Below are 14,573 nucleotides of genomic sequence, written 5' to 3' on the forward strand. Positions count from 1 at the left end.
CAAATTATATGCAGAAAACTTAGGAGCAATGGAGAGGCAACATTTAAAACAAAAAGGTTGTTTTGCCTTTCCTTCTACTTTAATACAGTATGAAGAATTTCAGCAGTTATTTGATTTTTTTTTGTCTGTCTACAGTTCTGCTTTACCCTTAAAAGAAATGATGGTAATAGAAGTCATAGTGTGACCACATACACTTTTATTTTATAACATCGGCAATGTAATACCAATACAACCATGAGTTATTTTTGACAATCCAATATAAGCTTACTTGAAAAAATCCTTTTTATGTTGTGAGTGCTGCCTGTCTGCTGCTGTTGGCTGGGAATCTATTTCCACAACTTTCTGGATTCCCTGCATGCTTTACTGCTTCTCGTTTGCTGTTTACTTTCTATTTCTAAGGACTACATATCCCATGGTACCTTGCTTCCTGGCCTGCAAGCAGTGATTCCTGTACTGACTCTGCCTTCTGAAACTCCTCCTCTCAGCACCTCTGTAGGTCAGAAGGCAGGCTCTGTGAAATGTGTGACACAGCAGTGCCTACTCACAGGGCAGAGTGAATACATGTCACAGAAAGTAAATATATGGGGAGCTTCAAAAAGTAAATTTACAAACTTCAAGATTCTTCAGATTAATAGGCGTAAGCTAGAAATAATTGAACTACAGTGTGGAAATCAATATATGATTTTAAACTTTGATCATAGATAAATAGTCTCTGGGAGGAGTCATACATAAATAGTCTCTGGTACTAGTAGGTAAGGGGGGGGGGAGTCAAACTGCTGTAGATATGAAGTACAGGCAGCTTGAGGTTCCTGTATACCTGCATCAGCAAACTAGTAACTGCCAACGCATGCAAATGAGAAAATACTGTATATAAATAATGTAAATTTTAGCACAACAATTTACTTTAACCACTTGCCTACTGGGCACTTTTACCCCCTTCCTGCCCAGGCCAATTTTCAGCTTTCAGTGATGTCGCACTTTGAATGACAATTGCACGGTCATGCAACACTGTACCCATATAACATTTTTACCATTTTTTTCACACAAATTGAGCTTTAGAGCTTTTGGTCTCCATCTGATGAACCGATGCCTACCCCTGCCATTAGTTCTCACACTGGTCCTAGAAGTGTCCTCCTCCTCTCCGTGCTCTCTCGGTCTCTGCCAATTTCTCTCTCCTCTCAAGTCTGGGGCCTTTCATGGGTCAGTCCGCCCCTGCTCACCAGGTCCCTTTTTCCAGAGGGTGGCACTGCCCCCCTAAAAATATTTGGAGCCATCGTCTGACAATCTGAGTGTTAGTACACAGCTTTCAAGAGCCCATTACGACAGTTCATGCAAAATTATCTGTATGATGACAGAACAAATAATTTTCATTTAATCAGTACAGTATTCATCCAAAAAAAATCAGACCAAGACCGTGCGTGCTCAGAAACAAAAGAATACATTACAATACAATACAATACATTATATCACTTCTGAAGTTGTATCCTTTCGTATGAGAATTTTCATAACTTTAGTAACCTCTTAATTTTCGCTATGAGAATAAAATGCAAAAAAAATGGACGAGCATTCATCTGTTATTCTCAAGTGTACCAATTAGTACAGTAACAGTAAAGTGTTAAACAAGATGGTAATGTATCTGCAATCTCCAGATATGGGTAGTGCTACGGATACACTTTTGTGAACTATTTTTGAACTATTTTGAACTCCCTACCCAATAGTCACTGTTTTATTTCTTCTACCATTGCTTTTCTTCCTTTGTAAACCCAATATAGAATTATAGTAAAAAAAACAGGCATATAGTTTAGCATACTGGAGGCCTCACGGGAGCAACCTTTGTACAGGCACTGGCACAGCATGCTGTGGGAAATGTAAAACTGGTAATAAGTGACATGTGCAGTAGTTGATTTAAATCAGCAGATGGCATGAGCAGGTATGTAGAAGGAACCTTCACTTGAAAAGGACCAGCTGAAAAAGCAAAGGTCCTTTACAGCTGTCCATTGTAACATGCTTTTAAAGGAATGCCATCTCTTGAAAAGCTTAGCTCTTTACCTTTCACATGATTCTGACAATCTTAATACCATACCTGTACCAATAGCATATTCTTCAACTGATTTACTCGCTTGTTATTGGCATGCCACTTGACTCTAATGTTTTTACCATTACAAATATCAAGATGATCATGAAAAAGTGAACTGAAGCAATACAACCAAAGTTCAAATCCTATGTGAGTAAAATTGGTTTGGAAAATTCCCTTAATACATTAGCACAGTAACACATCTCTGCCAAAAAAAGAATAGGCTTACAGCAAATAGAAATCAACTAAAAAAAGTGGACACAGATTGATCATGGGTAAGATCAATAATTGTAATTTAAAAAATGTTGGGGACATGATGAATACTGTCTAACGTTACATTACAAGTTGTACAACTATAACGTTTTAGAGATGATCCATGCAAAGAGAGGTATTACAGTAATAGGTGGAGAGTGGTGGGTTAAGTATCTGTTGACTTCTAATATTTGTTAAGGTCTCCAGAATTAAGATCTCTTTGCGCACATCCTTGGGGTGTTACCACTATGTCCTTTCACATAGTATAACATTTATAAAAAAAGGATTAGGTGAGTGTGTGCTATGTTGAGCTGCCATTGGAAAGGGATTTTTCACAGTCATGCCTTCAGGATTACATGATTACAGTGCACTTTAGTGCATTCATTTTCACATGTACTTTAAACAAACATTTATTTCAAGGGGCCTCCTTAACAAGCACCAACTGATATAGCACCACATTGGATTTTTATTTGAAAGGCATGCTTTTCATTACATCAAAACACAAAAGTGTGAATGGGCTTTGTATTCAGGCATCTTTACATAACATATCTTTGACTAGGCTGAAACAACTGATATTTTTGTTCAGCAGTGGCAGTTAATGAAAGCTGAAATTAATGCTTTTTGAGTGACTAGCACACAGTTTAGTAAAATCTACATTTTATAAAACTGTTGCATTGATTTAAGTCTTCTAAAACTGTATCCATACAACCAATTTATTTGTCCTGGGACTTTAAATGAGGCACAACACACTCGACCAACGAATAACTACCGTATTTTTCGCTCCATAAGACGCACTTTTTTCCCCCAAAAAAAGGGGGGAAAATGTCAATGCGTCTTATGGAGCGGATGTAAAGCGGCCGGTCCGGTATTTCTGCCTCCACCATGTCAGAATATTGGGCCGGCCGCTCAGCTGTTCTCTCCTGCAGGACCTTACCTGTTCCTCGCTCCAGCACTGCAGTCCAGATGTCGATATATAATTACATTAAAATTACATCCAAAAACTCGACTTGTTTTTTGACTCTTAGTTCACTTCTTCAGGAGTAGATGCATATATAATATCTGCAAGGTAAAACATCAAGTATATAACAATCTAGTGGTATCTTGTAATGTATAAAATCTTGTAATATATAAATAACAATGATCACCAGAGGGACCCTAATACTTACAAATCAGCTAAAAATACATCACTTGGTGCATCAGGTCACATTCTATTTTTGTTCTTTAAAACTGTAGTCTAGCAGTTGAATTCAATCTTGTGTTCATGTGTATGCAGTCTCATGTAGGGAGGTATCTGAAAAACACTGTATCTTTGGCCTGGGTAACCAGAATCCAAATACTTCATACAAACCTTCATGAAGTCCTTTTAATACGTCTTTAATGAACTATAGAATATGTTGTCACGTGATGGTAACATTTTATACTCATGATACTTCCTCCTGTTAGCAAGTGTGCATATCTTGTAACAAAAAAATAGATATATCACTGATATAGCCTTCTTAGAATGTGACAAAAACTATACTATCAGTTTTTTATGAACTTTCCCTTTAAATGCTGACATTAACTAAGTATGTGCTGTGCCTAGCAATGCTTTTGTATTTGGAGTTAAATATTTTCTAGCACAGAGAAGCAGCTTTACCCTGTCCCACCTAATGACCCTAATAAATGAGCATGCTACAAACTTCCATTTGGCTAAATCTCCCAATTGACTTATTCTCTGCAGAGAACAGAAACATTAATCAGGCATTTCACAAATTACAGACGCTGACTCACATTGTCTGCTGCTAATGTCCTCTAACTTTTTTTCTCTTGAACTACAAAGGCTGCATTTCTAGCATTGAGCAATGTAGTGCTGGAAGTGTCTGAACCCAATGGATCAGTTTCCTTACTTAATAAAATAGTCAAACTCATGCAGGAGCTAAGAACATAATGGGAAACTTTTGTGACACTTTTCAACGCTAAACCATTATGTCTTTTGTAATTTTCTGGTCTGACATCATCTTTATAATTAATGAAGCCATTACAGGAATGTTTTCAAATTATTCAAAGTGGGTGAGGGCATGGGATTTAGTCTGACTATAATATATTAATTAAAACTGGAAGTCTGAGCATCCCTATGTTACCAGATTAGGTGGCGTCACTGCCAGTAACAGAATGCTCTCTATCCTTCTCTTCTTTCGACAATCACTGCATTCGGCTGTTTTCTCCCATTTCTGAGGATTGCAGTGATCTATCGGCCTCCTGGACCGGTGTCGTTCTTTCTTGATGACTTCTCTGCTTGGCTACCTTACTTTCTCGCCTCTGCAATACCCACTATCATTCTTGGAGATTTTAAAATCCCCGTTAATGTGAACAACCCAGCTACATCCCAACTTTTCAACAAAACCTCATCTTTTGCCTTAACACAATGGATACAGTCCTCCACTCACTCTGATGAGAATACATTAGATCTTGTTTTCTCCCATCTTTGCACGCCCTACAACCTCATAAACACACCATTTCCTCTCTCTGATCACACTCTCATCACCTTCACAGTGTCCTCGTCTTGAAACACTTATCCCTCCAAGCAGCAAACAATTACCCGCAGAAACCTTCACAACTTTAACCCTTCTCTTTTCCACTCTGCAACTGACTGCCTCTATGACAGAATCTCTCCCCTGTCCTGCCCTGACCTGGCCACTGCTGTCTACAACAGTTCACTTTAATCCACACTAGACTTACTTGCTCCTCTAACTACACAAAGTATCAGGCCCCGACCATTACAACCGTGGCAGACTGATGACACCAGAAATCTTAGGTGACATAGTCGTGCACTGGAGCGATTGTGGCGCAAAACCAAATCTTCGCAAGCATTCACCCTATATAAATCTGCTTTCTTAACATGCAATTCCTCCCTCCATGCTGCCAAACAAGCCTACTTTGTCACTGTTATTAATACCTTGTCATCCAGTCCTCATCGTCTCTTCTCTACTTTTAACTCTCTACTTTCTCCACCTCCACCCAGTAACTCACTCACTGCTTAAGAGAATCATTTCAAAAACAAGATTAATGCAATTCGTAGGGGTATCTCTGCTACACGGACATCTATCCCACTTAGCATACCTTGTACTAAACCTCCCTCAATACTTTCCTCTTTTGACTTTGCTACTACTGAAGAGGTCACTAAAGTTTTCTCAGAAGCCCGTCTCACCACCTGCCCCCTGGATCCTGTCCCCTTTCAACTACTATGGTCACCCTCTTCTTCTGTCCTATGCTCCCTCACTCACATCTTCAGTCTCTCCCTCTCTAATGGTGCCTTTCCCACCCCTCTAAAGCATGCACAAATCACTCCCATACATAAAAAGTCCTCGCTGGACCCCACCAACCTGAACAAATTAAGACCCATCTCCCTGCTCCAGTTTACCTCTAAACTCTTAGACGCTTAGTCTACAATCGCTTGAGCTCCTACTTCACTGCCAACAACCTTCTTGACCCTTTACAGTCTGGCATTCGCTCACTACACTCCACTGAAATTGCCCTACTAAACTAATGATTTACTAACTGCTAAATCTAATGGCCACTACTCCGTAATCTTACTACTTGACCTCTCTGTGATTTTTGATATTGTTGACCATCCCTTCCTCCTCAAAAAAACTCAGCTCTCTCAGCCTCCGAGACTCTGCTCTCTCCTGGTTCTCCTCCTCCTACCTATCGCAGTGCTCCTTCAGCATTACCTATAACTCTATATCCACCTCTCCACTTCCTCTTTCTGTAGGGGTCCCTCAAGGTTCTGTCTTTGGACCCCTTCTCTTCTCCATCTACACCTCTTCCCTTGGTCACTTGCTAAACTCCCATGGCTTTAAGTACCATCTCTATGCTGATGACACACAAATCTATCTTTCTACTCCTCACCCCTTCAGTCTCCTCTCGCATTACTAGCCTACTAAGTGACATATCAGCATGGATGTCACTCCACATCTTCAAACTAAATCTTTCCAAAACGAAGCTCATACTATTCCCTTCAGCCCGTGCCCCCTCCTCTGACTTCTGCATCAAGATCAATAATACAACCATCAGTCCCTCCCCTCATGCCAGAGTATTATGTGTAATCCTAGACTCCCATCTGTCCTTTCAGCCCGAAATCCAATTGCTGTCCTAATCTTGTAGACTTCACCTCCGCAACATCTCCAAGATACGCCTGTTCTTAACCTCTGAAACTACTAAGCAACTTATTCACTCCCTTGTTATCTCTCGCCTTGACTATTGTAACTCCCTCGTCATTAGCCTACCTAATCGCAGGCTATCCCCTCTTCAGTCTATCATGAATGCTGTTGCCAGACTCATCCACCTTACTAACCATTCCATATTTGCCATCCCTCCCTGCCAATCCCTCCACTGACTTCCCATTGGCCAACGAATAAAATTAAAAACATTAACAATAATATATAAAGCCATTTGTAACTCTGCCCCAAATTAAATCATCAATCTTGTCTCATCCAAATCGTCCTCTCTGCTGCCCGCACGACCTCCTGCTCTCTAGCTCTCTTTTCTCCTCCTCCCATGCTCATCTCCAGGACTTCTCCAGAGCCTCCCCCATCCTCTGGAACACTCTACCCCAATCTATCAGACTATAGCCTACTCTGCCCACTTTTAGGTGATCTCTGAAAATCTATTCAGGGAAGCCTATCCGCCTTCAGCTAATAACGGAATCTTCTATTCCTCATAGCAGTTCATCCCCCACAGCTATTACTTTTTGTACCACTAGCCCCTCCCTCTTAGACTGTAGGCTCCAAGGAGCAGGGCCTTTCTATCCCTCTTGTATTGAACTGTATTGTTGCTGTATTGTCTCCCATTATATTGTACAGCGCTGATGAAACTGTTGGTGCTATATAAATCCTGTATAATAATAATAATGATGCAAGTTCTTATACCTGTTTAATGATCCAGCTTCATGCTGAACTCAAGGCAGATTTATACCAAGTAAATGAGTTAAATATTCATTAAAGAACAATTAAATGCATTTTTAAATGCAACAAAGGTAAGTATTTCAAATGTCATGGATCTCTTGTAACTCCTGGACAGCATGATTGTAAAAAGGTGGGCAGCACTAGAGAGACCAATCAGATGTGCTGCAGTGTAAGTAATGATGAAAATATGTGAAAGGAAGAGAGAGGAGAGGGATCAGAAGGATGAACTGTTCCCTTGTAAAGTGAACATATTTTCCTTTTAGTAAATTAGTGTCACTGACATCAATAAAAAGTTAGTATTTGCATAAGATCATTTGGGACAGCACTAATGGTAAGACATGATACCAGAGAGCCTCTGATGCAATGGGGAGGAGTTTTGTACTGGATTTGCTGGATGAGTACTGATGTTGTCAAGCAGAATGTAACAATGTGAATGAAAAAATATATTATTTTTTGCTATTACTACAGGCATATATATTCACATTTGTGAAACTGTATCAAGCAATACTGTTTCTAGTGAAAGTTTGCTGGAAAACGCTAACAGCATCGAAATGAAATAAAAAGGGGTCAACAGGATTGCAGTATTTGATGTTTTCCTAATTTTTGTAGTATTTCTTAAATATATTATTGAAATATACTGTATTTTATTGACATGAATATTTGTTGCTTTTTCAGAATGGCCAGAATTTGTAAACAACTATGCACCATGGTGGGCAACACATACCTTAGACTGGCTTAAGTATGGAAAAAATGTACTGGTTGTACATTTTGAAGACCTCAAACAAGATCTCTTCTTTCAGCTAAAGAGGATGATTAACTTGCTTGGCCTCCCTGTATTAGCTGACAGACTTTTGTGTGTGGAAGGCCAGAAGGATGGAAACTTCAAGCGCTCTGGTCTGAGAAAGTTGGAATATGACCCATACACTGAAGACATGAGAAAAATGATCAGCAACTATATTAGGACAGTGGATGCCACCCTGAAACTCCGAAATCTCACTGGTGTTCCAGAAGACTACTATCCAAGATGATGACACTGATCAGCTGTGAATGTCTCTGGGACCTCAGTTCCGGGTTGATAGCTACTTCCACCCAGTGGGTGGCTTTGAAGACTTCCTGCTGCTACTAACTTAATGAATTTATGTGCATGAAACAATGATTACAGCGCTTCACAGATTTGGCCAGATGAAAGTTATATTTATGTCCAATTAGATTAACATGGATAAACTCATTTCAATGCAGATTTCCCTATGGTTTCAGCAGTTGTGTTCATTGCTGCAATTTGAAATTCCAGCAGGTAAATTATAATGTAAGCACAGATTTTGCTTATCAACTGGCAATTTCTGCTGTCATTGGAAGCAGCTTGAGCTTTACACATTGTCACAGAGAAAAATGATCTTACAGTGGAATAAAAAAAAGTCATGATTTATTAGTGCCTATAAATCAAAGCCCATGCGCAAGAGATTTTAAAGCATACAATATGCATGAGCAGGACTGAGACAGTCAGCAGCTTGGTCTGTGTGTATGACCAATGTGTGCTGAAGCCTGAACATCATCTTTAACAAGCTCTTTAAAGGGTCTCTTCCGGGACTAGAGTCAGCAGCCGTTTACATGGCAACCAAGATCAAATATTTTGCAGACACAACACAATATATGTCAGTGCAGACTTTACATTTACCAAGGTTATATACAGCAAGATTTAGATTTATTTGCAGGTTTTCTGTTTGTGATGCTGAAAAAAAAAAAAAATATATATATATATATATATATATATATACACACACACACACCTTGGATATCCAACAGAAAGAGCATGGAAAGAGAAGATATCATGGTTTTGTTTTTTTTTTATGGTTGAATAATATTTGTATAGGGTAATATTGAAAGTAAAATCATTATTTTTTTAATGTGGTTTCCCCAACCTGTTACAATATAAAGTTAGCCTTTTATATAGTATTACAGCTGATTATAGCTAATCCTTAAATTTACTTGGATTGGATCAAAGAATGGGTCCAGCTGTGCTAGAATGCCCTCCTGTGCATATATTTACCCTATGCAGGTAAAATATTCCCTTGTCTAGTTAAATTGCTTTTTAATAGGCAGTATCACGCAACATAATATACAAGTCTGTATGGGGAAACACGAGCCTTATAACACTTTTTCCGCAGGGCTCATGGTCTATTTTGCAGGAACACTTAGGGCCCGTTCACATTGCTGCACTGTGTTAGCACCCGCATAACCTGTGTTGTGTTTAAAGCTGCCAGTTCATTGGAATGGACACTTTAATACACCAAAAACAATGTGTATACTATTTTCTGTAATGCAACATTCTACAATGCATAGTTGTGGGCTGTAGCACACATCCATTGACAAGGGGAATTGAAGTGCTATTCGTAATGAATGGCACCACACTGCAGCAACACACATACTACCAGGCAGTGGTGTCAACAGGCCCTCAGGGGTCTATTTATAAATTTAATATAAAGACTCACACACCAAAGATTCATCAAAGATTCACACATTTTTCTTATTAGCTTTAATTGGTAAAATATGTGAATCCTGAGTAAAAGTTGTGTGAATCTCGTGCAATACAATTACATTACAACTGCAATATATTACTTTAAAATACCAAAAAAACGGAATGTGTTGAAAAATTATTTATTTAGGTTGTAGCTCATGCCATGATTGTACAGTTGTACAAAATACTCTCTATTACAACTAGTAAACAATTGGCTTTCTCTGATTGGTCAAGGCGGAGAGGCAAGGTGGTGACGTCACACTCTTCACCTCAACCAATCAGAGAAAGTGGAATTCATTCAGAAATTGCAAAGCATTGAATGGCAAGCTCCCAATCACCTGTATTCACAATACATCAGACCAGCTTCTCTGCGTGGGATCTGGAAACAAGTGAAGGTTACTGGAGTAGTGACGCTTCCAGGGTCCCTATGTATATAATTTATAGTTATATTGGTCCAAGCTGGACCTATGTAACTATGCAAAACCATACCATGCCTGGAATTCTTTTTTAATTATAGAAAGCTCATGCACTGATGTAAAGTTTCACACCAAATTACTGAACAGATCTGGAGAAGATACACAAAACACACCAAGATTCAAGTAAGAATACACATGTCTCTTATATTTGCACAATATTTGCCTATCCCGGAGTTCAGCTTTAAGATATAATCCTTTTTGGTTATAATCCGATTGCACTGCTAATCTTTGTGTGGTTAATTTATGAACCTATACAATACCATACAGTCAAAAACAGATCTTACTGCATATGATGAAGAATGATAAAGAAGAAACAATATGACTTCAAATGTTTTTAGAGCATCAACGCATTGAGAAACGGATATGCACAGCTAATGTACACTTTACAAAGTTGTATTACAGATATTTGCACTATACTTAATGCCACTGAAAAAAGCACTAAATGATTAAGATTGTTTTCGACCGGTGAAATTTATAAAACAGATAAATATATGATTACAAATACATATCTATGTAGTAATAAACTAAGGAAAAATATTTTGTACTGTGTGTAAAGTAAAAAAGAACACATCTAGAAATAAGGTAATAGTCTATAAAGGTTAAAAAATTGTAATATACATGCGATTGGAAATGCTTCAAACAGTTTTTATTTATGTGAATGTCAAATTCACACACTGAATTGTTTAGATCTGCAATACAATTCAATATCTTTATCCCACAAAAAGTTAAGTCGTATTGGCTGCTCTGAAGCCATTTCTCTAACCTTACCCAGTAAAACACCTATTCAACAGCCATCTTGTGGATAATTGGTTTGCAATTGTCTTTTTTGCATTCTTTTGTTTTGTGAAAACTATTCTTTTTTTTTTTTGCATTTTGAAAAAGAAAAGTTAGTTATAACTATTTTTTAAGAACCAAGAGCACTTTAAATTTTGCAAAGCATTAGTACAAGAGCTTAAATATCTTTACTATTAAAATATAGAACCAGCATTTTATTCATTTTACTTTTACAGTGTCTATGAATCATGCTTTTCTCACACCATACTGTAGATACTGGGGGATTGTAGAATTATTTTATATTCAGTACTACTGCCCAACTAATCAAGGGTCTTTCCACTCAAAACAACCTACTGTTTGCTTTTTTGGTATGTACTCATGGATGTTTTTATTCAGTAATAAAAAGCAGAATTACTGAGTGAAAGAAAATATGTTTTTTACTAAATACTTTGTTTATCCTTTTTAACCCTCATTTTAAGAATGAACTCCAAACATTGAAATACAGAGATGAAATACATATTTATGAACTGTTTTCTTGTCAAATATTTTAAAAAAAATTCTGCTAATCTTGAGATCCAGAGAGTTGTGCAAGACAGCACAGCTAGGTCATGACAATGCCAGCAGACTACACAGTAGTTATGCAAGGTACCATCCCAGCTTGATAAATGGCCAACAATCAGCATCTCCATGCTCACCCCTCTTGTAAGCATGATGATAGTGTTAGATTGACAGCACAGTGAAAAGAAAAGGAGTTCTATTTGTCTGAGACTACTGACTCTCTGTTTTCCAGTGTGGGTTTCGTTGTAGAAGAGTGCATTAAAATCCAGACACTCTGGATTGATTTTCTAAAACTGGAGAGTGCAAAATCTGGAGTGACTGTGCATGGTAGGCAATCAAATTCTAACTTGTTCAATTAAGCTTTGACAAAAAAAAACCTAGACGTTGATTGGTTTCTATGCAGAGATGCACCAGCTTTTGCACTCTCCAGTTTTAGTAAATCAACCCCTACGCTACTTGCATGTAAACATATGTAGTTATCATAAAATTATTCAAAACTGAATTAAATTGCATGTTTTATATATGTATAAAATTCAGCTTTAAACTATTCTTGCAATTCCATTCAGTCTTCCTATTATTGTTAGTATTGTTTATTTTCTATTTTACTACAGAATTGTAGTATTTTGTATTTTTAAAGCAGATAACATGGAAGAAGGAAAGATAATATAACACTCTTATTCCTGGGAACAAACAGGCATAATAAAATTGTAATAATAGTAAAATTAGTGGAACTAAACTGTATCTGAGCACCACAAACTGAAAACACTATTTAATTTGTGTTTAATTTTCAATGTAAACTCATCCATTCTTGTCACCATGCTTTATTTTGTTGAAAAATAACTTTGAAAAACACCCTCTAGCATTTCTAGCTACAACCATCTTAAGTAAGAGTAAATGATTTATGTAGCATTTACTTCATGGAATCCATCTGCCCTTAGCTCAGGCATGCAGGCAGGAGGATGTGCTTAGCTGAGAAAGTCCCTTCTCCAGATGAAAGAAAAAATGGAGACTCCTGGGATCTATGGCATCATTTTGGCCTAGGCCAGAAACCAGGAAGCAACTGAAGAAATTAAAAAAATGTTTAAAACAAGTAAATATAATAAAATATCATGTTGATTCAGAGATTGTAGTTCTGCGTTAATTATAATGATGATTAAACCTGAATTATGCTGCATTTTTTCCTTCTTTTAGAAGGGTTATGAATGGTCCAAAGAAAAACATCCTTGGTCTTCTACACTTTGTACCAAGGATTATTTTGGCTACATATTGCACTTATTAATTGTTGACTCAGTTATTTAGATGATGATCATCATGTTCCACCTTGAACAACTCTCTGCATAAATGCTCTGTTATAGTAGTTATGGGACAAGTTTCCAGCTACAAAATTTTAAACACATCTTTCATTGTAAACTATTATCTTGTATACTGATAAATTCAGTTTTTTAAAGACACAGCCAGAGTGGATGCTTGTTGTTTATGTTTGAAGTACAGCTCAGAAGGCATATCTTTTAAAGGCTTACCTCAGTCTCAGGGCAGGCACATTGATTTAATAAAACATGGATCATTAAACTTGACCAGTCCACCACTTCATGCAGAAATAAACTCTCTCAATCAACATAACTATTTTTAATTCTTTTGCCACTTGCCTTAGTATATTTTATTTACTCAGTTTAAACTTTTTTTGTTAACATTTCTTCAATTGCTTCCTGGTTTTTAGCCTAGGCTAAAATGATGTCATGCATCCCAGGAGTCTTCAGGAGGAGAGAAGGGGCGGAGGGGCTTTATCAGCTAAGCACGCCTTACAGTGCATGGGGCTGATTAAAATTATTCCATGAGCCAAAAAAACAAGCCTTGACAGCCTCATGTTTGTATTTCTCATTGAGTAGACTTGAGGGTTGAAAATATTACACGTTCAAAAGCTAAAAAAATCGATTCTGGTTCCATGAAGATAAAGTACGTAATTGCCAAAATATGTTGCACATTTCCCTCTAAGGATCTACACATTCAGATACTATAGGCATAAAACTTTTAAAAGACTACCTTATAGAATTGCTTTCAGCTTATTAACCAGTAACTTACGACTTACAATTTAGACTCACTATTGAATACATAAGTCAATGCTCTTTCTATTGACATAATAACTCTTTTAAACCACTGCCTTGAGATTCATCTACATAATATGGGACAGTTGCATTTGGGTTTTGTATTTTCACATTGCTTCAGACCTATTGCTGAGCTGAAGTAACATGTCAATACAAATAAAAATGTAATTTAATTATTTAGCACATTTATCAAACAAAATTACAAAGTTATAAACTCCTAAAAGAATTGCAAGACCGTTTATCAGAAAGAAAAATATTTAAGGGGAAGTGATACTGTAAGTGGAATGTTATGTGCTTCCAAAAGAGCATTACCAGGTGCATTTTCAAGCCTTTTCATCTAAAAGGCAAATAGCATTTAATAGTAAGCACATGATATCTCAGACTCAATACAGAAGGAAGCAGAAGCTGTATATATGAAATTGTGAATATTTTTAATACAAACTGTACAAATTGGACCTTATATATATATATATATATATATATATATACATACACACTATATTTCCATAAGTATTGGGACACCTACCTTTACACAAATATGAACTTTAATGGCTTCCCAGTTTAAGTCCATTGGGTTCAATATTGAGTTTGCCCACCCTTTGCAGATATAACAGCTTCAACTCTTCTGGGAAGGCTGTCCACAAGGTTTAGGAGTGTGTCTATAGGACTGTTTGACCATTCTTCCAGAAGCGCATTTGTGAGGTCACGCACTGATGTCAAACGAGAAGGCCTGGCTCGCAGTCTCCTCTCTAATTCATCCCAAAGTCGCTCTAATCGGGTTGAGGTCAGGGCAATGTGCAGGCCAGTCAAGTTCCTCCACCCCAAACTTGCTCATACATGTCTTTATTGACCTTGCTTTGTGCACTGGTGTGCAGTCAA

At 37.5% G+C, this 14,573-nt stretch overlaps 1 protein-coding gene across 3 annotated transcripts in view; it reads left to right on the top strand.

Moving 5' to 3' along the window:
- The window catches only part of WSCD2 (WSC domain sialate O sulfotransferase 2), a 405,505-nt gene extending 394,042 nt beyond the window's left edge, over window positions 1-11,463 (top strand). For all 3 annotated transcript variants that reach the window (XM_089677027.1, XM_089677044.1, XM_089677035.1), the window contains one exon: window positions 7,945-11,463. In XM_089677027.1, coding sequence (XP_089533153.1) covers window positions 7,945-8,297 — 353 coding nt within the window. In that variant the 3' untranslated portion in view covers window positions 8,298-11,463. The remainder of the gene's footprint in view (window positions 1-7,944) is intronic.
- Window positions 11,464-14,573: the final 3,110 nt, after the last annotated feature.

This window comes from Staurois parvus, unplaced genomic scaffold (genome assembly GCF_062004578.1).
Source record: "Staurois parvus isolate SC_StPar_1 unplaced genomic scaffold, SC_StPar_1.0 ptg000014l, whole genome shotgun sequence".
NCBI lineage: Eukaryota > Metazoa > Chordata > Amphibia > Anura > Ranidae > Staurois > Staurois parvus.